Source organism: Nerophis ophidion, linkage group LG15 (assembly GCF_033978795.1).
Source record: "Nerophis ophidion isolate RoL-2023_Sa linkage group LG15, RoL_Noph_v1.0, whole genome shotgun sequence".
NCBI classification, from domain to species: Eukaryota; Metazoa; Chordata; class Actinopteri; order Syngnathiformes; family Syngnathidae; genus Nerophis; species Nerophis ophidion.
The window spans coordinates 55076622-55101676 of record NC_084625.1 but is presented as its reverse complement, the minus strand read 5'-3'; the positions used below and the strand labels follow the sequence as shown (position 1 = coordinate 55101676).

At 42.7% G+C, this 25055-nt stretch overlaps 1 protein-coding gene across 2 annotated transcripts in view; it reads right to left on the bottom strand.

Moving 5' to 3' along the window:
* The window catches only part of adarb2 (adenosine deaminase RNA specific B2 (inactive)), a 470621-nt gene that overhangs the window by 62114 nt on the left and 383452 nt on the right, over nucleotides 1-25055 (bottom strand). For both annotated transcript variants that reach the window (XM_061922410.1, XM_061922411.1), the window contains exons 5-6: nucleotides 7329-7497; nucleotides 2855-3006 (exon numbers count right to left, since the gene is read on the bottom strand). In XM_061922410.1, coding sequence (XP_061778394.1) covers nucleotides 2855-3006; nucleotides 7329-7497 — 321 coding nt within the window. The remainder of the gene's footprint in view (nucleotides 1-2854; nucleotides 3007-7328; nucleotides 7498-25055) is intronic.

The following is a 25055-nucleotide window of genomic DNA, read 5'->3' as shown; positions in this document are numbered from 1 at the left end:
AATAACTCTCATCGTTGCTTCATTGCTAAACTTCACAACTGCTTCCCGCTGGCCAAAACAATTACATTAGGGTTAAATCATTTCTATTCCAGCGAGAGTTATCAAATATTAGCGAGGTTTGATATCTGCTGACTAAATGCTCGGATAAAGTAGTTGTTGTCCTTAATTATTCATGTTACATTTCTTACATTGCAGTAGGTTCAGTCAAATGGTTATTTTTGGATTAATTAACTTTCAAATTTGGATTATTCATGACTAATTACAAGTTATTTCCATCCATCCATCTTCTTCCGCTTATCCGAGGTTGAGTCGCAGGAACAGCCTAAGCAGGGAAGCCCAGACTTCCCTCTCCCCAGCCACTTCGTCTAGCTCTTCCTGGGGGATCCCGAGGCGTTCCCAGGCCAGCCGGGAGACATGGTCTTCCCAACGTGTCCTGGGTCTTCCCCGTGGCCTCCTACTGGTTGGACGTGCCCTAAACACCTCTCTAGGGAGGCGTTCGGGTGGCATCCTGACCAGATGCCCGAACCACCTCATCTGGCTCCTCTCCATGTGAAGGAGCAGCGGCTTTACTTTGAGCGCCCCCTGATGACAGAGCTTCTCACCCTATCTCTAAGTGAGAGACCCGCCACCCAGCAGAGGAAACTCATTTGGGCCGCTTGTACCCGTGATCTTGTCCTTTCGGTCATAACCCAACGCTCATGACCATAGGTGAAGATGGGAACGTAGATCGACCAGTAAATTGAGAGCTTTGCCTTCCGGCTCAGCTCCTTCTTCACCACAACAGATCAGTACAACGTCCGCATTACTGAAGACGCCTCACCGATCCGCCTGTCGATCTCACGATTCACTCTTCCCTCACTCGTGAACAAGACTCCTAGGTACTTGAACTCCTCCACTTGGGGCAGGGTCTCCTCCGCAACCCGAAGATGGCACTCTACCCATTTCCGGGAGAGAACCATGGACTCGGACTTGGAGGTGCTGATTCTCATTCGGGTCGCTTCACACTCGGCTGCGAACTGATCCAGTGAGAGCTGAAGATCCCGGCCAGATGAAGCCATCAGGACCACATCATCTGCAAAAAGCAGAGACCTAATACTGCAGCCACCAAACCGGAACCCCTCAACGCCTTGACTGCACCTAGAACTTCTGTCCATAAAAGTTATGAACAGATTGGGTGACAAAGGACAGCCTTGGCGGAGTCCAACCCTCACTGGAAATGTGTCCGACTTACTGCCGGCAATGCGGACCAAGCTCTGACACTGATCATACAGGGAGTGGACTATGTTCTGACACTGATCATACAGGGAGTGGACTATGTTCTGACACTGATCATACAGGGAGAGGACTATGTTCTGACACTGATCATACAGGGAGTGGACTATGTTCTGACACTGATCATACAGAGAGTGGACTATGTTCTGACACTGATCATACAGGGAGTGGACTATGTTCTGACACTGATCGTACAAGGAGTGGACTATGTTCTGACACTGATCATACAGGGAGTGGACTATGTTCTGACACTGATCATACTGGGAGTGGACTATGTTCTGACACTGATCATACAGGGAGAGGACTATGTTCTGACACTGATAATACAGGGAGTGGACTATGTTCTGACACTGATCATACAGGGAGCGGACTATGTTCTGACACTGATCATACAGGGAGCGGACCGCCACAATAAGACAGTCCGATACCCCATACTCTCTGAGCACTCCCCACAGGACTTCCCGAGGGACACGGTCCAATGCCTTCTCCAAGTCCACAAAGCACACGTAGACTGGTTGGGCAAACTCCCATGCAGAGCTGGTCCACAGTTCCACGACCAGGACGAAAACCACACTGTTCCTCCTGAATCCGAGGTTGGACTATCCGGCGTAGCCTCCTCTCCAGTACACCTGGAGAAACCTTAGCGGGGAGGCTGAGGTTATTTCTATCTTGCATAATTTAAATCAAAGACCCCAATATTGGGATTCATTTCCATTTTATTGTGAAAATGTCATACAGTAACATGTTTTAAAATGTTTCACGTGAATGCACATCCTTTATTTGCTCTAAACGTAGTTAATTTTTTAAGTCTTATCAAGGTGTATTTTGGAATCTCCTCACTTGTGAGTAATCACGAGCGTTACATTAAGTCGTTACTTTCGACAGCCCTAGTTGCAGTGAAAAAAAATATTGAACAATTTCTTTCTCATGAACTTGTTTTAGTACAAAATATGCATCAAATTCAATTGAAGTTTGATTTAAAAAGTATAAAAAGGGTTTTACATGAATAAAAAAGGTTTTTTTTATGGGGCGGCTTCAAATAAAATTCTGCTTGGGGACCCAATTTGACAAAACTACAAGACATTTGAGGATAAACAGACCCATTTGTCTTGAGTACGATCCCCTGGGGTCTCGATTCCACGTCGATAAAAGCGGTCGACCATGCTTGTTGATCAACGTTGGCACTTTTTAGTAAAAAGAAGACAGAGGAGCAGGTCTGGACAAGTCGGTGGACAGAAGTCTTGACGACATGAGTTGTTATTAATATCGCAGTTGCACACAAACGCCAACATACTTCCTGATATCAATAGCTCAAACGGGTGAAAAGTATCCATTCAATTCAACGCAGCGACTGAAAGTATGACCTTGTGGAGCAACTGAAGGGCGTTTCCAGGGTGAGTCACATTTGTTTGTATGGCATCTCTCACGTTTAAGGAGGTGTTGCCAACAATGTTGCCACTGCTTTAATTGACCTGCTTGACCTTGGCACGCACCTGTGCTCACCATTGCAATGACTTCAATGCATTATGAGTTTTAAAACAAGTCTTGTCACATTACGTGCAGCTGTGGAACACAAACTTACGGTCCATGGTGATTTCGTAGGGTGAGTTGAGTCTCCCGTCCCCACATGGCGAGGTGCTAATGTACAAGTGGAAGTGGATGCTGTCTCGTAACCTGTAGCTGCGCTCCTTGTGTCGCACAAAAATAGACTGATCCCAGTCTTCTGGCCTTTTACTTGGGTAGCAAACACAGAAACAGAATGAGAACATGTAAGACGGATGGGGTAAAGTCGCATTATACATCACATCATGCAGTACTTACTGAGTGTCCCCATTTCAGTCAGGAACCAATATTTCTAATAAATCGTATACTTCAAAAATAGAAAATAGGTGCACCTGTGCAGTTTAATGGGAGCCCACTCAGAGCTGTATTAAAAGAACGGCATTGTCAGAGAAAGATTCATTTACCGTATTAGTTTGGCTTTAGTTTTTCGGAACTACACTGCATCATTTGGAGAGAATGTTGTAATATCATGGCCACATTATTTAGCTGAATACAAAAGGCTAAAACACAAATTGCCACTTTTCAATATTGTATGGCAATATGTACAAATAAGTCTTGCTTTCATTTGTCTTTTCATTTGCATTTCTCTATCTAACAAGTAACTCTCAACATCCAGACCAGGGCTGTCCAAACTACGGCTGGCGGGCGTCTGCAAGATGGCATGAGCATAATAAAAAATGTGACCAGCGGTGATGTCCAAGCCCAGTTTACATATGAGTTGGGAAATTGTGTTAGATGTAAACCAGACTGTATAATACATACTGTATGTTCCTTCTTGACTGCACTTAAATGTAGAATATATTGATATTATTCATAAATTATATATTGTATAAATAACATATGTCATTTATTATCAATTATTATTATTGTTTATTGTGAGCGAACTCTGGTGCTGAATTTCCCCCAGGGATCAATAAAGTACCTTCTATTCTATTCTATTCTATTCTATTCTACTCTAAATATAAACGGAATACAATGATTAGCAAATCCCTTTCAAGCCATATTCAGTTGAATATGCTACAAAGACAACATATTTGATGTTCAAACTCATAAACATTTTTTATTTTGCAAATAATAATTAACTTTAGGATTTGATGCCAGCAACACGTGACAAAGAAGTTGGGAAAGGTGGCAATAAATACTGATAAAGTCGAGGAATGCTCATCAAACACTTATTTGGAACATCCCACAGGTGTGCAGGCTAATTGGGAACAGGTGGGTGCCATGATTGGCTATAAAAGCAGCTTCCATGAAATGCTAAGTCATTCACAAACAAGGATGGGGTGAGGGTCACCACTTTGTAAGCAAATTGTCAAACAGTTTTAGAACAACATTTCTCAACGAGCTATTGCAAGGAATTTAGGGATTTTACCATCTACGCTCCGTAAAATCATCAAAAGGTTCAGAGAATGTGGAGAAATCCCTGCATGTAAGCGATGATATTACGGACTTTTGATCCCTCAGGCGGTACAGCATCAAAAACCGACATCAGTGTGTAAAGGATATCACCACATGGGCTCAGGAACACTTCATAAAACCACTGTCAGTAACTACAGTTGGTCGCTACATCTGTAAGTGCAAGTTAAAACTCTAATATGCAAAGCCAAACCCATTTATCAACAATATCCTAAAACGCCACCGGCTTGGCTGGGCCCGAGCTCATCTAAGATGAAATGATGCAAAGTGGAAAGGTGTTCTGTGGTCTGACGAGTACACATTTCAAATTATATTTGGAAACAGAGGACGTGGTGTCCTCCAGAACAAAGATGAAAATAAACATTCGGATTGTTATAGGCGCAAAGTGTAAAAGCCAGCATGTGTGATGGTATGGGGGTGTATTAGTGGCCAAGGCATGGGTAACTTACACATCTGTGAAGGCACCATTAATGCTGAAAGCTCCATACAGGTTTTGGAGCAACATATGTTGTCATCCAAGCAACGTTATCATGGACGCCCCTGCTTATTTTAGCAAAACAAGTGTTACAATAGCGTGGCTTCGTAGTAAAAGAGTGTGGGTACTTTCCTGGCCCGCCTGCAGTCCAGACCTGTCTCCCATGGAAAATGTTTGGTGCATTATGAAGCGTAAAATAGGACAGCGAAGACCCCGGACTGTTGAAGGACTGAAGCTCTACATAAAACAAGAATGGGAAAGAATTCCACTTTCAAAGCTTTAACAATTAGTTTCCTCAGTTCCCAAACATTTATTGAGTGTTGTTAAAAGAAAAGGTGATGTAACACAGTGGTGAACATGCCTTTTCCCAACTACTTTGGCACGTGTTGCTGACATCAAATTCTAAAGTTAATGATTATTTACAAAAAAAAAAATGTTTATGAGTTTGAACATTAAATATGTTGTCTTTGTAGCATATTCAACTGAATATGGCTTGAAAAGGATTTGCAAATCATTGTATTCCGTTTATATTTACATCTAACACCATTTCCCAACTCATATGGAAACGGGGTTTGTATGCATGAATATCAAGTAGTCTGATTGCTGGAATTTTGTCACCATCTGGTGGCCAACAAAAGTAACTCTGCTATTGAATATACTCACAAATTACTCATGTGCAGCATTTACCTATAGAACCCAATCCAATCCAAACAACCTTCCTTAGTCAGGGGGTGGGAAAAAACCCAACCGGTAAAAAAAATGACAACAAACATGGTCACAAATTTCACAACCTCCTCATTGAACTTTGTGGATATAATAAAAAAAAAACACCTAATCAACATAAACATATGAAAATGACACCCATTTAACTGATGAGAAACATTCAAAACACTCGCCAAACTTATCCATGTTTGCTACATTTTAGGTTAAAAAACCTTAAGGAGGTCGTTACAAAAGTAAACAAGGGCGAAGTTGAACTTTCACATACTCTTAATAACCAATTATAATAAATCTTATTTATATATCCATTATATTATTGTAATAATATGTACTCATACATACATACATAAATATACATACACTGTATATATACACATACATACTTTTACATACTCTATATTTGTATGTATTTGTTTTTATATCTATCCCTCTCGCTCTCTCTCTGTCTCTCTCTCTCTCTCTCTCTCTCTCTATATATATATATATATGTATATGTGTGTGTGTGTGTGTGTCGTGGTTGTGAAAACATTTGGACACCCCGATGTCGCCTATAACACCAGCCAAACTAGATTTAGATACGAGCATTTTGGGTCACAGAACCAATTAGACTCGTCATTCTCATACAATTATTTTTTTCATCATACATTTAAAACTATTTTCCACAATGTTTTCTTTCCACCCTCCTTTAACACAAGTTTAAGTTGGTGTTAGCTACACAAAGCAATGAATAACGGGTTTGTTTAGACATAGATAGAAAGTTCCAGTCTTCTTTCCTTTTGAAGAAAACCTGCACAGCCTGAGAAGGTCCGAGGACAAGAACGGCTCAGTGAAAATAGTCATTTTAAAAAAAGCAGCCCAAAAGTAGTATGATATTTTGAAAAAAACAGATTGCAGATATTTCTGGAAAGAAGCGGTCATGTGCCTGCAATGTTTTCCACCGTGGTCAGACATGGCACTTCTGGCATTTTGTGCGGACATTTCATCATGACTTATTTCCTCCATTAGCCTTTTTGCTCCAGCGTATATTGGCCATCACTGCCATGCGCTTTTGTCGGTGCTGTGTATGCAAATATGACATTCTGCTATCTACTCTTTGTGCACTAATCTGAAGAATCAGCCTTGCCATGAAGTTCTTGGGGGAGAACATAATGGATGATTGCTTATGCCTCAGGAATGTCTGCAGGTGTGCAGAATGCTGCAAAGTTGTACAACAACAAAGGTCATCAAGTGTGTTTTACCAGCTGGCACACACATGCTTGGTGATTTATTTACGGAGAATGAAGCGCTGCCACGGAGCTTATTATAGATACGCTTTTTTAGATATGCTGTGGGAGGTCACGGCAAACAAGCTTCTTAATGCTATTAAGCAATGAATGTGCCGAGTTGAAGTTTCTGGAGGCATTCTGGAAAGTAAAGCATGTAAACGCCACAATCTGGCTTGGACCTGCATGTCTTTTCATCATCTTTGACTTTACAAGACAAACATTGCAGCAGATAACCCTTTGGACCTCTTCTTGTTATGCAAGGTTTCTCATCAAAGATTCTCTTTGTATCAATCTGACACATCGCATAAAGGTTGGGATGTCATTTCTCTTAATGTGAACTTGAGTGAAGTGTGTGCAGTTACCACCGGATCCAGCAGATGGAGCTTTTGTGAAAAAAGGCATGAGTGAAGTCTATTTTTTTCTAAATCCAGAAGGTCATGCATCATTTAATCAGGACTGCTCATCAGCGGAGGAAAACAGGAAAGTCAAATATGGTCTTCCCTGTGGATTTCTACACTTTCTTTCTTCAAAGAAGTGATAATTCTGTCATTTTAATGTCGTATATGCATTGCCAGGTTTAATACCTAATAAGGTACATTTGCATGACAAAGTATTACCTCAAGAAGAGCTCCAGTTGTGCGTAGAGGAAGCGTAGCAGAGCTCTGCGTACGCTCACTTCAGCATGACAGTCGTTGACCACATGTCCCTGGTCACTCAGATTCTCTCCGTTGATGCACTTGGTGCCTGTAGACAACGCCACCACCTGGGCAGAGTTCATGTCCAGACCTGTGCGACAAACACTTTGCATTAATTGGCGTTAGCTTTCATCTTTGCAAGTCCTTTTTTAACCACGAACAAAACTGGTATCAGCAGGGATTTGGCTCTAGTGGCAATAGAGCACTTTTTGGTAATGAGTATTGAAATGAACTTATCCTTCTTACAGTCATATTTCATTTGTCTGTCTTCTTACAAACTCTCCTTCTTCTTTCCCAATTATATGAAGAAAATTGCTAAACTAATATATATATATATATATATATATATATTGTCAAGGTTTATCCATTATACAGAGCGGAATATACTGTACGTTAGGACCCTGCGAAACAGGCTTGTTGGGACGAAATAGCCTGTCTGTTTTCCTGACCTTATGTGTAATATAATAATATATATATTATATTATATATTATATAATATAATAATAAATATATATATATATATACACACACACATATATAAACATATATATACACACATATATACATATATGCACATATATATATATCCATCCATCCATCCATTTTATTACCGCTTATTCCCTTTCGGGGTCGCGGGGGGCGCTGGCGCCTATCTCAGCTACAATCGGGCGGAAGGCGGGGTACATCCTGGACAAGTTGCCACCTCATCGCAGGGCCAACACAGATATATATATATATATATACAAATACATATGTATATATATATATATATATATATATATATATATATATATATATATATATATATATATATATATATATATATGTGTATATATATATATATACATATATATATATATATATATATTTATACATATGCACTAAATAGCAAAATGAGCAGTCTTGTAGACATATCAATATTAATAAATGTAACACATTAACAATATATCATAATAACATATCAACAATATAATAATAATACACAATACACAAATAATAGATGTATCAATAATTGATTGAAAATGGAATCGTAGCCCCTGAATAGTCATGGAGTTGTGAGATACTTTGAGATTTGCATCTGGAGGAATACAAAGTACAGAATGAGCAACAATCAGGAACACTGAAGAGAAACTATTCTGAAAATACTGAAAGACTGAATTGTTCTTGTTCTGATGTTTGAGAAGTGGACCCCAGTCGGTGAGACCCAAACTACATTTGGTGTGCTTGAATGTTCTCCGCTGGAGAGAAGGTCCATCCTGAAGACATCAACATGGAGAAGACATCAACATGGAGACGACATCAACATGGAGAAGACATCAACATGGAGAAGACATCAACATGGAGATGACATCAACATGGAGAAGACATCATATGGAGAAGACATCAACATGGAGAAGACATCAACATGGAGAAGACATCAACATGGAGAAGACATCATATGGAGAAGACATCAACATGGAGAAGACATCAACATGGAGAAGACATCAACATGGAGAAGACATCATATGGAGAAGACATCAACATGGAGAAGACATCAACATGGAGAAGACATCAACATGGAGAAGACATCAACATGGAGAAGACATCAACATGGAGAAGACATCAACATGGAGAAGACATCAACATGGAGAAGACATCAACATGGAGACGACATCAACATGGAGAAGACATCAACATGGAGACGACATCAACATGGAGACGACATCAACATGGAGAAGACATCAACATGGAGACGACATCAACATGGAGAAGACATCAACATGGAGAAGACATCAACATGGAGAAGACATCAACATGGAGAAGACATCAACATGGAGACGACATCAACATGGAGAAGACATCAACATGGAGAAGACATCAACATGGAGACGACATCAACATGGAGAAGACATCCACATGGAGAAGACATCAACATGGAGACGACATCAACATGGAGAAGACATCAACATGGAGAAGACATCAACATGGAGAAGACATCAACATGGAGAAGACATCAACATGGAGACGACATCAACATGGAGAAGACATCAACATGGAGAAGACATCAACATGGAGACGACATCAACATGGAGAAGACATCAACATGGAGAAGACATCAACATGGAGACGACATCAACATGGAGAAGACATCAACATGGAGAAGACATCAACATGGAGACGACATCAACATGGAGAAGACATCAACATGGAGACGACATCAACATGGAGAAGACATCAACATGGAGAAGACATCAACATGGAGAAGACATCAACATGGAGACGACATCAACATGGAGAAGACATCAACATGGAGACGACATCAACATGGAGAAGACATCAACATGGAGAAGACATCAACATGGAGACGACATCAACATGGAGACGACATCAACATGGAGAAGACATCAACATGGAGAAGACATCAACATGGAGACGACATCAACATGGAGAAGACATCAACATGGAGACGACATCAACATGGAGAAGACATCAACATGGAGACGACATCAACATGGAGAAGACATCAACATGGAGACGACATCAACATGGAGAAGACATCAACATGGAGAAGACATCAACATGGAGAAGACATCAACATGGAGAAGACATCAACATGGAGACGACATCAACATGGAGAAGACATCAACATGGAGAAGACATCAACATGGAGAAGACATCAACATGGAGAAGACATCAACATGGAGACGACATCAACATGGAGAAGACATCAACATGGAGAAGACATCAACATGGAGACGACATCAACATGGAGAAGACATCAACATGGAGAAGACATCAACATGGAGACGACATCAACATGGAGAAGACATCAACATGGAGACGACATCAACATGGAGAAGACATCAACATGGAGAAGACATCAACATGGAGACGACATCAACATGGAGACGACATCAACATGGAGAAGACATCAACATGGAGAAGACATCAACATGGAGACGACATCAACATGGAGAAGACATCAACATGGAGACGACATCAACATGGAGAAGACATCAACATGGAGACGACATCAACATGGAGAAGACATCAACATGGAGAAGACATCAACATGGAGACGACATCAACATGGAGAAGACATCAACATGGAGAAGACATCAACATGGAGAAGACATCAACATGGAGACGACATCCACATGGAGAAGACATCAACATGGAGAAGACATCAACATGGAGACGACATCAACATGGAGAAGACATCAACATGGAGAAGACATCAACATGGAGAAGACATCAACATGGAGACGACATCAACATGGAGAAGACATCAACATGGAGAAGACATCAACATGGAGAAGACATCAACATGGAGACGAGATCAACATGGAGACGACATCAACTTGGAGAAGACATCAACATGGAGAAGACATCAACATGGAGAAGACATCAACATGGAGAAGACATCAACATGGAGACGACATCAACATGGAGACGACATCAACATGGAGAAGACATCAACATGGAGAAGACATCAACATGGAGAAGACATCAACATGGAGAAGACATCAACATGGAGAAGACATCAACATGGAGACGAAATCAACATGGAGAAGACATCAACATGGAGACGACATCAACATGGAGACGACATCAACATGGAGACGACATCAACATGGAGAAGACATCAACATGGAGAAGACATCAACATGGAGAAGACATCAACATGGAGAAGACATCAACATGGAGACGACATCAACATGGAGACGACATCAACATGGAGAAGACATCAACATGGAGAAGACATCAACATGGAGAAGACATCAACATGGAGAAGACATCAACATGGAGACGACATCAACATGGAGAAGACATCAACATGGAGACGACATCAACATGGAGAAGACATCAACATGGAGAAGACATCAACATGGAGACGACATCAACATGGAGAAGACATCAACATGGAGAAGACATCAACATGGAGAAGACATCAACATGGAGAAGACATCAACATGGAGAAGACATCAACATGGAGAAGACATCAACATGGAGACGACATCAACATGGAGAAGACATCAACATGGAGAAGACATCAACATGGAGAAGACATCAACATGGAGAAGACATCAACATGGAGACGACATCAACATGGAGAAGACATCAACATGGAGAAGACATCAACATGGAGAAGACATCAACATGGAGAAGACCTCAACATGGAGAAGACATCAACATGGAGACGACATCAACATGGAGAAGACATCAACATGGAGAAGACATCAACATGGAGAAGACATCAACATGGAGACGACATCAACATGGAGAAGACATCAACATGGAGAAGACATCAACATGGAGAAGACATCAACATGGAGACGACATCAACATGGAGAAGACATCAACATGGAGAAGACATCAACATGGAGACGACATCAACATGGAGAAGACATCAACATGGAGAAGACATCAACATGGAGAAGACATCAACATGGAGAAGACATCAACATGGAGAAGACATCAACATGGAGAAGACATCAACATGGAGACGACATCAACATGGAGAAGACATCAACATGGAGAAGACATCAACATGGAGAAGACATCAACATGGAGAAGACATCAACATGGAGAAGACATCAACATGGAGACGACATCAACATGGAGAAGACATCAACATGGAGAAGACATCAACATGGAGAAGACATCAACATGGAGAAGACATCAACATGGAGAAGACCTCAACATGGAGAAGACATCAACATGGAGACGACATCAACATGGAGAAGACATCAACATGGAGAAGACATCAACATGGAGAAGACATCAACATGGAGAAGACATCAACATGGAGAAGACATCAACATGGAGACGACATCAACATGGAGACGACATCAACATGGAGAAGACATCAACATGGAGAAGACATCAACATGGAGAAGACATCAACATGGAGACGACATCAACATGGAGAAGACATCAACATGGAGACGACATCAACATGGAGAAGACATCAACATGGAGAAGACATCAACATGGAGACGACATCAACATGGAGAAGACATCAACATGGAGAAGACATCAACATGGAGAAGACATCAACATGGACATCAACATGGAGAAGACATCAACATGGAGAAGACATCAACATGGAGACGACATCAACATGGAGAAGACATCAACATGGAGAAGACATCAACATGGAGAAGACATCAACATGGAGAAGACATCAACATGGAGAAGACATCAACATGGAGACGACATCAACATGGAGACGACATCAACATGGAGAAGACATCAACATGGAGAAGACATCAACATGGAGAAGACATCAACATGGAGAAGACATCAACATGGAGAAGACATCAACATGGAGACGACATCAACATGGAGAAGACATCAACATGGAGAAGACATCAACATGGAGAAGACATCAACATGGAGAAGACATCAACATGGAGAAGACCTCAACATGGAGAAGACATCAACATGGAGACGACATCAACATGGAGAAGACATCAACATGGAGAAGACATCAACATGGAGAAGACATCAACATGGAGAAGACATCAACATGGAGAAGACATCAACATGGAGAAGACATCAACATGGAGAAGACATCAACATGGAGAAGACATCAACATGGAGAAGACATCAACATGGAGACGAAATCAACATGGAGAAGACATCAACATGGAGACGACATCAACATGGAGAAGACATCAACATGGAGACGACATCAACATGGAGAAGACATCAACATGGAGAAGACATCAACATGGAGAAGACATCAACATGGAGAAGACATCAACATGGAGACGACATCAACATGGAGAAGACATCAACATGGAGAAGACATCAACATGGAGAAGACATCAACATGGAGAAGACATCAACATGGAGACGACATCAACATGGAGAAGACCTCAACATGGAGAAGACATCAACATGGAGACGACATCAACATGGAGAAGACATCAACATGGAGAAGACATCAACATGGAGAAGACATCAACATGGAGAAGACATCAACATGGAGAAGACATCAACATGGAGAAGACATCAACATGGAGAAGACATCAACATGGAGAAGACATCAACATGGAGACGACATCAACATGGAGAAGACATCAACATGGAGACGACATCAACATGGAGAAGACATCAACATGGAGAAGACATCAACATGGAGAAGACATCAACATGGAGAAGACATCAACATGGAGACGAGATCAACATGGAGAAGACATCAACATGGAGAAGACATCAACATGGAGAAGACATCAACATGGAGAAGCAGCCTATTGGAATGCTCAAATGGCAAAATGGACAAGGAAGGACAGCCAAACGGTTGATGTTTTATTTCTGTATGTTTTCTGCCGTCCCCACTGTTACTTTCACTTGAGGGTAGTTGGACCGGAGTAAAGCTGAGTGTTACTTTCACTTGAGGGTAGTTGGACCGGAGTAAAGCTGAGTGTTACTTTCACTTGAGGGTAGTTGGACCGGAGTAAAGCTGAGTGTTACTTTCACTTGAGGGTAGTTGGACCGGAGTAAAGCTGAGTGTTACTTTCACTTGAGGGTAGTTGGACCGGAGTAAAGCTGAGTGTTACTTTCACTTGAGGGTAGTTGGACCGGCGTAAAGCTGAGTGTTACTTTCACTTGAGGGTAGTTGGACCGGAGTAAAGCTGAGTGTTACTTTCACTTGAGGGTAGTTGGACCGGAGTAAAGCTGAGTGTTACTTTCACTTGAGGGTAGTTGGACCGGAGTAAAGCTGAGTGTTACTTTCACTTGAGGGTAGTTGGACCGGAGTGAAGCTGAGTGTTACTTTCACTTGAGGGTAGTTGGACCGGAGTAAAGCTGAGTGTTACTTTCACTTGAGGGTAGTTGGACCGGAGTAAAGCTGAGTGTTACTTTCACTTGAGGGTAGTTGGACCGGAGTAAAGCTGAGTGTTACTTTCACTTGAGGGTAGTTGGACCGGAGTAAAGCTGAGTGTTACTTTCACTTGAGGGTAGTTGGACCGGCGTAAAGCTGAGTGTTACTTTCACTTGAGGGTAGTTGGACCGGAGTAAAGCTGAGTGTTACTTTCACTTGAGGGTAGTTGGACCGGAGTAAAGCTGAGTGTTACTTTCACTTGAGGGTAGTTGGACCGGAGTAAAGCTGAGTGTTACTTTCACTTGAGGGTAGTTGGACCGGAGTAAAGCTGAGTGTTACTTTCACTTGAGGGTAGTTGGACCGGCGTAAAGCTGAGTGTTACTTTCACTTGAGGGTAGTTGGACCGGAGTAAAGCTGAGTGTTACTTTCACTTGAGGGTAGTTGGACCGGAGTAAAGCTGAGTGTTACTTTCACTTGAGGGTAGTTGGACCGGAGTAAAGCTGAGTGTTACTTTCACTTGAGGGTAGTTGGACCGGAGTAAAGCTGAGTGTTACTTTCACTTGAGGGTAGTTGGACCGGAGTAAAGCTGAGTGTTACTTTCACTTGAGGGTAGTTGGACCGGAGTAAAGCTGAGTGTTACTTTCACTTGAGGGTAGTTGGACCGGCGTAAAGCTGAGTGTTACTTTCACTTGAGGGTAGTTGGACCGGAGTAAAGCTGAGTGTTACTTTCACTTGAGGGTAGTTGGACCGGAGTAAAGCTGAGTGTTACTTTCACTTGAGGGTAGTTGGACCGGAGTAAAGCTGAGTGTTACTTTCACTTGAGGGTAGTTGGACCGGAGTAAAGCTGAGTGTTACTTTCACTTGAGGGTAGTTGGACCGGAGTAAAGCTGAGTGTTACTTTCACTTGAGGGTAGTTGGACCGGAGTAAAGCTGAGTGTTACTTTCACTTGAGGGTAGTTGGATTGGCGTAAAGCTGAGTAATCCACCATCACCTGTTCCGGCCTCATCATTTATCAACTTGTCAAGCCAGCTTTGCATCCAAAACTTCTGGCAAAAGATTGTCTGTGGCTGGTGTGCTCACCACTTGTGTTGTTCACCTTTGCCGCTGTGATTCATCATCATTTAGCACTTCTCCCTGTCAGCCACCTTTAATTCACTGCTTCATCACATCATTTAGCACTTCTCCCTGTCAGCCACCTTTAATTCACTGCTTCATCACATCATTTAGCACTTCTCCCTGTCAGCCACCTTTAATTCACTGCTTCATCACATCATTTAGCACTTCTCCCTGTCAGCCACCTTTAATTCACTGCTTCATCACATCATTTAGCACTTCTCCCTGTCAGCCACCTTTAATTCACTGCTTCATCACATCATTTAGCACTTCTCCCTGTCAGCCACCTTTAATTCACTGCTTCATCACATCATTTAGCACTTCTCCCTGTCAGCCACCTTTAATTCACTGCTTCATCACATCATTTAGCACTTCTCCCTGTCAGCCACCTTTAATTCACTGCTTCATCACATCATTTAGCACTTCTCCCTGTCAGCCACCTTTAATTCACTGCTTCATCACATCACTTTTCTGCAACTCAGCATTATTCTGTCAGCTTCTTGCTTCCCCACAACCTCCTTCTCTTTACTTCATTGAACAAAATGTAGTATATTCCTTTTTAGGACAATGGGGATTGCCATATTTACTTCCTAGAAAGCCTGTGTATTGTTCAGGATCAAAGTGACTAGAGTGGAAGCCGTTTATGTTGACAAAAGGCAGTCACTTAGTTCCAAGTTGGCAGTGGTTCAGTTGCTGCTGTCCTTTCTTTGTTTTTGTCCAGTCCAGCCACACAGACAACTCATGTTGCTGATGTAGATGATCTATATCTGCTGTACACATTTACCTAACAAAAGACACGTGTTGGATACTTCTCTTCTGGTCTTATTAGGGACCGCGATGTCCTTATTGCTACAATGGGACAGAGGACTCTATTGTATCTGTTGGGTTTTATTCTTTCTTTATTATTATTCTGCCGCCTCTTCCAGCTGTAATTTGACCCCCTTAACATGCTTCAGAACTCACCAAATTTTACACACACATCAGAACTGGTGAAAATTGCCATATAATAAAAAAATAATAAAATAAAATAAAATAAAAAATTGGGTTCTAGCGCCCCCTAGGAAAAAAAACCAGACTGCTTGTAACTTCCGTTAGCAATGTCGTAGAGACATGAAACAAAAACCTCTATGTAGGACTGACTTAGATTTCATAATTTTACCTTCTAGAGCAAAAATCCCCAGAAAGTTGGCAAAACCCCCCTTCAAAACCTAATGTTCCTAAAAAATTAGATTTTTGCCTCTTTGAGCTGTAATTTGACCCCCTTAAAATGCTTCAAAACTCACCAAACTGGGCACACACATCAGGACTGGCGAAAATTGCGATCTAGTAATAAAACCAAACCCCAAAACTCAAAATTTAGGAATAAAACACAGAAAAACTGCTCCTAGGAAGAAAACACAGACAAAACCACTTGTAACTTCCGGTAGGAATGTCGGACAGACATGAAACACAAACCTCTATGTAGGTCCCACATAGTCCTACATTTTGATGGTTGACATCCTTCAGCAAAAATCAACAGGAAGTTGGCAATTACCCCTTCAAAACAAAAGTTTTGTAAAAACCCGTCACTTTTTTTCAAACATTATCTCCTCTGAACGCGTTTGTCGTGTCGGCTTCAAACTCGCACAGGAGAGAGATTGAACCCTTCTGATTAGAATTTATTCAGAGTTTTAATAATTGTTCCGGTTTTGATTTTACACGCCTTCAAAGAACCCCTGCGCAAAGTTTCCTAAAAAACTTGATTTTTGCCTCTTTGAGCTGTAATTTGACCCCCTTAAAATGCTTCAAAGTGCAAGTTAAAGCTCTACTATGCAAAGAGAAAGCATTTTATCAACAACATCCAGGAACGCCGAGGTGTTATTTGACCCCCTTAACATGCTTCAAAACTCAGCAAATTTTACACACACATCAGGACTGGAAAAAATTGGCATCTAATAAAAAACCAAACCCCAAAAATCCAAATCTTGCTCTAGCGCCCCTAGGAAAAAACACAGACAAAACTACTTGTAACTTTCGTTAGGAATGTCATAGAGACATAAAACAAAACATCTATGTAGGTCTGACTTACACTTACATTTCATACGCTCACTTCCTTCAGCAAAAATCAACAGGAAGTTGGCTGAAACCCCTTCAAAACAACATTTTCCTAAAAAATGTCTTTTTTGCCAGTGCTGATGTTAAGATATTACGCCAAGTTGCTAAGTCGATCTGTTTGCTAATAGTAGCTACTATCCATCCATGGGTTTGGGTCGCGGGGGCAGCAGCCAAAGTGGTTCTGTCCATTGCTGCTTGCAGCTTTAATTTGTATTTGACTCTGTTAAATGGACTTATATTCATGTTTGGCGCAGCCGGGGTGGATAGAGAGAAGAAGAAGAAGAAGAAGAAGAAGAAGAAGAAGAAGAAGAAGAAGAAGAAGAAGAAGAAGGAGAAGAAGAAGAAGAAGAAGAAGAAGAAGGAAGACAAAGGGAAAAATTGCAGTAAGAAGAAGGGGATAAGACAGACAGACAACAACAACAACAACAACAACAACAGAACAGCTTCAGCAAATAGGATATGTTCAAATAGGATAGTAAAATAGATACCAAAGAATCATTTAGTGAAGTAAATATTAATAAAACAGAAATGACAAAGAACATTATTACACTACAAATGGATCAACACAAATTCCAAATAGTACTTTTAATAATGAATAAAGAGTAATTACTTCTATTATCAACCATACCATCGTCAAATGCAACAATCGTATATGTCATGTTTACTTGAAATACAAAAGCAGTAAAATGGAGGAAAACAAACAGAAGCCAACTGTATTAACCTTGTAGATTGTTTTAGTAACAATAGGTTAAGCTTTGTCAGTGTGCATGAGAGTATGTATGTATATATGCTTAAATATGTACAGTATGTGTATATGTATGTTTGTACAGTGAATGTATATGTACAGTATGTGTATATGTATGTTTGTACAGTGAATGTATATGTACAGTATGTGTATATGTATGTTTGTACAGTGAATGTAAATGTACAGTATATGTATGTTTGTTTGTACAGTGAATGTATATGTACAGTATATGTATGTTTGTACAGTGAATGTATATGTACAGTATGTGTATATGTATGTTTGTACAGTGTATGTAAATGTACAGTATATGTATGTTTGTTTGTACAGTGAATGTATATGTACAGTATATGTATGTTTGTACAGTGAATGTATATGTATAGTATGTGTATATGTATGTTTGTACAGTGAATGTATATGTACAGTATGTGTATATGTATGTTTGTAGAGTGACTGTATATGTACGGTATGTGTATATGTATGTATTTACAGTGAATGAAGCGTTTGTCCCCTCCCACGGGTGTGGCCGCAGGGACAATCCCGGACAATCCCACACCCAGACGACAACGCACATCGGGTGCGGCGAGTGCGAGGGCGGGCCCGGGCTGACACTCGACAAGACAACGAAAACAAAGCCTGCTGTTGTCGCTTCATGTTGTCGTTGCTTCGTGATAATGTCAACAAGACGACACAACGTGTCAACATAGAAATGATCCCTTTGGGTTCCTGATTTCATGTGGACAAGAGCGACCGACCGTGTATGTCAACACCCAATCAGGTATTAGTTCTGACTATTACTAAAAAGCCATAGCAAGTAGGTAATTGGACTTTAGCCTGCAAAGTCGGTCTAGGACTTGATGAGTTGGTCAACGTCGTCAACTTGTCAATTTAAGCAGTTGCACTGTCCAGGATGGTTCCCTAAAGGCCTAGCGACCACGCAGTCTGATAGTTTATATATCAATGATGAATTATTAATTGCAACACATGACAATACGGCCGCTTTAGTTGACTAAATTACAATTTTACATTTCCCGCGGAGTTTCTTTTTGAAAACGTTGCGGAATGATGACGTGTATGATGATGTGTGCGCGTGATGTCTCAGGTTGGAGGGGACATATTACCCAGCACCACTAGTGGCTAAAAGTCGTCTCTTTTCATCGCATAATTACACAGTATTCTGGACATCTGTGTTGCTGAATCTTTTGCAATTTGTCCAATTAATAATGGAGAAGTCAAAGTAGAAAGATGGAGATGGAAAGCTTTAGCCACACAAACACACGATGTTTCCTTGTTTATAATTCCCAGATGTGAAGCTTTCCTATGGATCAGAGCGGTCAAGCGAACATGGATCCCGACCACTTGTCAACCGGCAGGTTTCGGTGAGAAAATTGTGGTAAAAAGTGGCCTCTTACCGGAGATCTGTGGAACTTCTGTCGTGCTGCTGCTGACGTGACTAATTCCCTCAGAGACTGCCGTCAAGACACCCGGGGACACACCCCTCCGACTATCAGGTACTATATAATCTCACTAAAACACTAACAACACAATAGAAAGATAAGGGATTTCCCAGAATTATCCTAGTAAATGTGTCTAAAAACATCTGAATCGCTCACAATGCAATCGCCTTTTTTTTAAAACTTTATTTTGTATTTTTTAGTCCTTTGCTATCAATATCCTCAGCCACTAATCTTTCATCCTCGCTCAAATTAATGGGGAAATTGTTGTTTTCTCAGTCCGAATAGCTCTTTTTGTTGGAGGCTCCCATTAAAAACAATGTGAGGATGTGAGGAGCCCTCACACTTGTGACATCATCGTCTGCTACTTCCGGTACAGACAAGGCTTTTCTATTAGCGACCAAAAGTTGCGAACTTTATGGTGTTTGTTCTCTACTGAATCCTTTCAGCAAAAATATGGCAATATTGCAAAATGATGAAGTATGACACATAGAATGGAGCTGCTATCCCCTTTTAAATAAGAACATCTCATTTCAGTAGGCCTTTAAAATAGTCTTAGCAAGTACTAAATTCAAATGTAAACTACAAGTCCTCGAGAGACACAAAAGATGACAAAATCACCCACAGGCACAATTCTTGATTCCCTTTGACAACTTTAGAATGTCTTATTTTGGATTGCAACATGAAGGCGTGCAGACAAGAGGCGGGGCAAGGCATTAACACCATGTCCTTCTGTCCTCACCCCCCCGCCTCAAACAGTCAGCTCCAGGCACCGCCAAACCGCCACATCACTTTTGATCAACTTGGGTCCAGACGCCACTACGGACATCAGAGTCCTGACTCTGTCACTGACGGGAAAGGAAGTACTGGGAGGGCATTAGTGACATGCGGCATGATAGCAGTGTGAGTGTGTGTGTGAAGTTGAGCAAAGAAGGAGAGAAAATGTATTGCAGTTCCTCAACATCTCAGTTTGTGGCTCGGTGGTTAGCGTTGTTGCTGCTGCTGCATAGCGAGAAGGTTGATTGAAGTTTCAAAATTGCTGAGCATTGAAATTGTGACTTTTACATTTGTGTCACTGACTGGTCCAGGCTGCACACGTTCCAGGTTCTCCTTGACCCTAAACAGGCTAAGTGGACGGATCAAGGACACATACCCCTAATCTGAAGTTAGTCCTGAACACAAAACTATTGTTCTGCAGTCCTTTTCACAGCAATATCCCACATATTGTGTTTTAAAGGGCACCGTTGTTAAAGTTCATGCATTTTGTCGTGACCTCGCACGCACTCTTGGAAGCCTGTATTCGCGGGTTTTGTGGTTTGGCTCAGTTGTGACGTCAGAGCAAAGTGCCTGCATTCAGGCCATAATCCATCAAAGGTGGCTGCATTCAGGCCATAATCCATCAGAGGTGGCTGCATTCAGGCCATAATCCATCAGAGGGGGCTGCATTCAGGCCACAATCTAGCAGAGGTGGCTGCATTCAGGCCATAATCCATCAGAGGTGGCTGCATTCAGGCCATAATCCAGCAGAGGTGGCTGCATTCAGGCCACAATCCAGCAGAGGTGGCTGCATTCAGGCCATAATCCATCAGAGGTGGCTGCATTCAGGCCACAATCCATCAGAGGTGGCTGCATTCAGGCCATAATCCAGCAGAGGTGGCTGCATTCAGGCCACAATCCAGCAGAGGTGGCTGCATTCAGGCCATAATCCAGCAGAGGTGGCTGCATTCAGGCCATAATCCATCAGAGGTGGCTGCATTCAGGCCATAATCCATCAGAGGTGGCTGCATTCAGGCCATAATCCATCAAAGGTGGCTGCATTCAGGCCATAATCCATCAGAGGTGGCTGCATTCAGGCCATAATCCATCAGAGGGGGCTGCATTCAGGCCACAATCTAGCAGAGGTGGCTGCATTCAGGCCATAATCCATCAGAGGTGGCTGCATTCAGGCCATAATCCAGCAGAGGTGGCTGCATTCAGGCCACAATCCAGCAGAGGTGGCTGCATTCAGGCCATAATCCAGCAGAGGTGGCTGCATTCAGGCCACAATCCAGCAGAGGGGGCTGCATTCAGGCCATAATACAGCAGAGGTGGCTGCATTCAGGCCACAATCCATCAGAGGTGGCTGCATTCAGGCCATAATCCAGCAGAGGTGGCTGCATTCAGGCCACAATCCAGCAGAGGTGGCTGCATTCAGGCCACAATCCAGCAGAGGTGGCTGCATTCAGGCCATAATCCATCAGAGGTGGCTGCATTCAGGCCATAATCCATCAGAGGTGGCTGCATTCAGGCCATAATCCATCAGAGGTGGCTGCATTCAGGCCATAATCCATCAGAGGTGGCTGCATTCAGGCCACAATCCAGCAGAGGTGGCTGCATTCAGGCCATAATCCATCAGAGGTGGCTGCATTCAGGCCACAATCCAGCAGAGGTGGCTGCATTCAGGCCATAATCCATCAGAGGTGGCTGCATTCAGGCCATAATCCATCAGAGGGGGCTGCATTCAGGCCACAATCCAGCAGAGGTGGCTGCATTCAGGCCATAATCCATCAGAGGTGGCTGCATTCAGGCCATAATCCATCAGAGGTGGCTGCATTCAGGCCATAATCCATCAGAGGTGGCTGCATTCAGGCCATAATCCAGCAGAGGTGGCTGCATTCAGGCCATAATCCAGCAGAGGTGGCTGCATTCAGGCCACAATCCAGCAGAGGTGGCTGCATTCAGGCCACAATCCAGCAGAGGTGGCTGCATTCAGGCCACAATTCAGCAGAGGTGGCTGCATTCAGGCCATAATCCAGCAGAGGTGGCTGCATTCAGGCCATAATACATCAGAGGGGGCTGCATTCAGGCCATAATACAGCAGAGGTGGCTGCATTCAGGCCACAATCCAGCAGAGGTGGCTGCATTCAGGCCATAATCCATCAGAGGGGGCTGCATTCAGGCCATAATACAGCAGAGGTGGCTGCATTCAGGCCATAATCCATCAGAGGGGGCTGCATTCAGGCCATAATACAGCAGAGGTGGCTGCATTCAGGCCATAATCCATCAGAGGTGGCTGCATTCAGGCCACAATCCAGCAGAGGTGGCTGCATTCAGGCCACAATCCAGCAGAGGTGGCTGCATTCAGGCCATAATCCAGCAGAGGTGGCTGCATTCAGGCCATAATACATCAGAGGGGGCTGCATTCAGGCCATAATACATCAGAGGGGGCTGCATTCAGGCCATAATACAGCAGAGGTGGCTGCATTCAGGCCACAATCCATCAGAGGTGGCTGCATTCAGGCCATAATCCATCAGAGGGGGCTGCATTCAGGCCATAATACAGCAGAGGTGGCTGCATTTAGGCCTTAATCCATCAGAGGGGGCTGCATTCAGGCCATAATCCATCAGAGGGGGCTGCATTCAGGCCATAATCCATCAGAGGTGGCTGCATTCAGGCCATAATCCATCAGAGGTGGCTGCATTCAGGCCATAATCCATCAGAGGTGGCTGCATTCAGGCCACAATCCAGCAGAGGTGGCTGTATTCAGGCCATAATCCATCAGAGGTGGCTGCATTCGGGCCATAATCCAGCAGAGGGGGCTGCATTTAGACCATAATCCAGTATAGGTGGCTGCATTTAGACCATAATCCAGTAGAGGTGGCTGCATTTAGACCATAATCCCAAAGAGGTGGCTGCATTTAGACCATAGTCTATCAGAGGTGGCTGCATTCAGGCCATAATCCATCAGAGGTGGCTACATTCAAGACATAATCCAGCAGTTTGCTTCTCCGTCAGATTTAGGAAAGAGATTCCAGCTGGCTCACCTGAGAACCCCCGGTAGTGCCTTGCCTCTACGGTTTGCGAACAGCCTCATGTTGGTGTGGTTGATCCTGTCTTCCAACCCCTCACACCTGAGAGGTGGGAAGTTCCCTGTGAGGACCATCATCTTTGATGACTCTACTGCAGAGGGGTCAAATGTGCGGCCCGTGGGCCTGAACAGGTTTTATTTGGCCCTCGAGATAAGATTGCCGAGTATAAAAATGATCTGACATTTTTGAATGTAAAAAACTGCTGTTCTAAATGTGTCCAATGGATGTCACAACAGTGATTGTTTTTCGAAGGGCCGGAGCTATGTGCCGTGTTATGACAGCAGCCACACTTTGATGCTTGGACATGACTACTCCAATGTGGATTGTTACGTCCATGCATTGATTGTATAATATGTGGAACACATATCATATGTAATATAACATATATCCCTTTCTAACTTCATGTGTGACCAATAGTTGAAAGGTCTCTGGTGGGCACATCAATCAGTCTGAGGAGTAACAGTTGGCACTTTTAAAGTCAACTTCTACCCAGCACCACCTCTGTGTGTCACTCAAGGATCCACAGCACGTGGAAATGTGCGTAAGACGGCTGTGCTGTGAAGTTGCCGTGAGGCAGCCCCCATTTCTACTTCAACCTCAGTTTTGATACACTCGACCTTTGCTGTGAAAGCTTGGAACATGAGGCCCCGGGTCCTGCCACCTGCCATGGTTGGCTGCATCAGAGATGAAATACAGAACACCATTACTGACTTTGCGGAGTGGTCTCAGGCAAACCATCTGCTCTTGGATGTGGACTAGACCACAGAGCTGGTAATGGACATCACCATCCAGGGTGGGGAGGTGGCAGAAGCCCATTTGAAGAGCCCATTGGACTGGAAGGACAACACATTGTGTTCTACAAGAAGAGCATGATCAGACTTTTCTTCCTGAGGAAGCTGAGGTCCTTCAAGCTGTTAGAGATCTGTGGCAGCCGGTGTCCCAGACTTTTCAGCGGCTTGCTAGGAGAGCGGCGCCAGCAAGTTGGACATAGATGGGATAGAAAAACGGCAAAGGTAATCGGCATACTGTTGGAGGCATTTGTGAGGAGCTCACTGGGCAAACGGCTCTCCATCATGGACAATCCTGCCCAAGCACTCCACCAGACAATTGAGGGCCACAGAGCTCCTTCTCCTGCTCCGCTCTCTTGGTGAACGTGACAAGACGTCTCTCCACAACAGATGATATTCATTAATATACTTGCTCAACCTCATCTTTGTTATTAATAAATGTGGTCTCATTCATTCTTTCTATATTAACTATGTTCCTTTTGTCTCATTTGTAACTACATTTTGTTTATTTAGTAGTCCAGCCATTCTATTGCTTTCTACTGTTATGCTACCATTTGTGTATAGTTGGTATCCCGCACCCCCCGAGAACCCTAAAGGGACAAGCGGTAGGAAATGGATGGTATTGGGCATAACAACACCCACATGCCACATAAAGTGACATCAATGTCAGAGCCTGAATCCATGTTTTGACCGGGTGACTCTAAATTACATTCAGGAAGTTTATTTTTGACCATGTCTAGAAAAAAATAGTGGTGACAACTTCAAGATATATACGATATATTTAAAATATACATAAT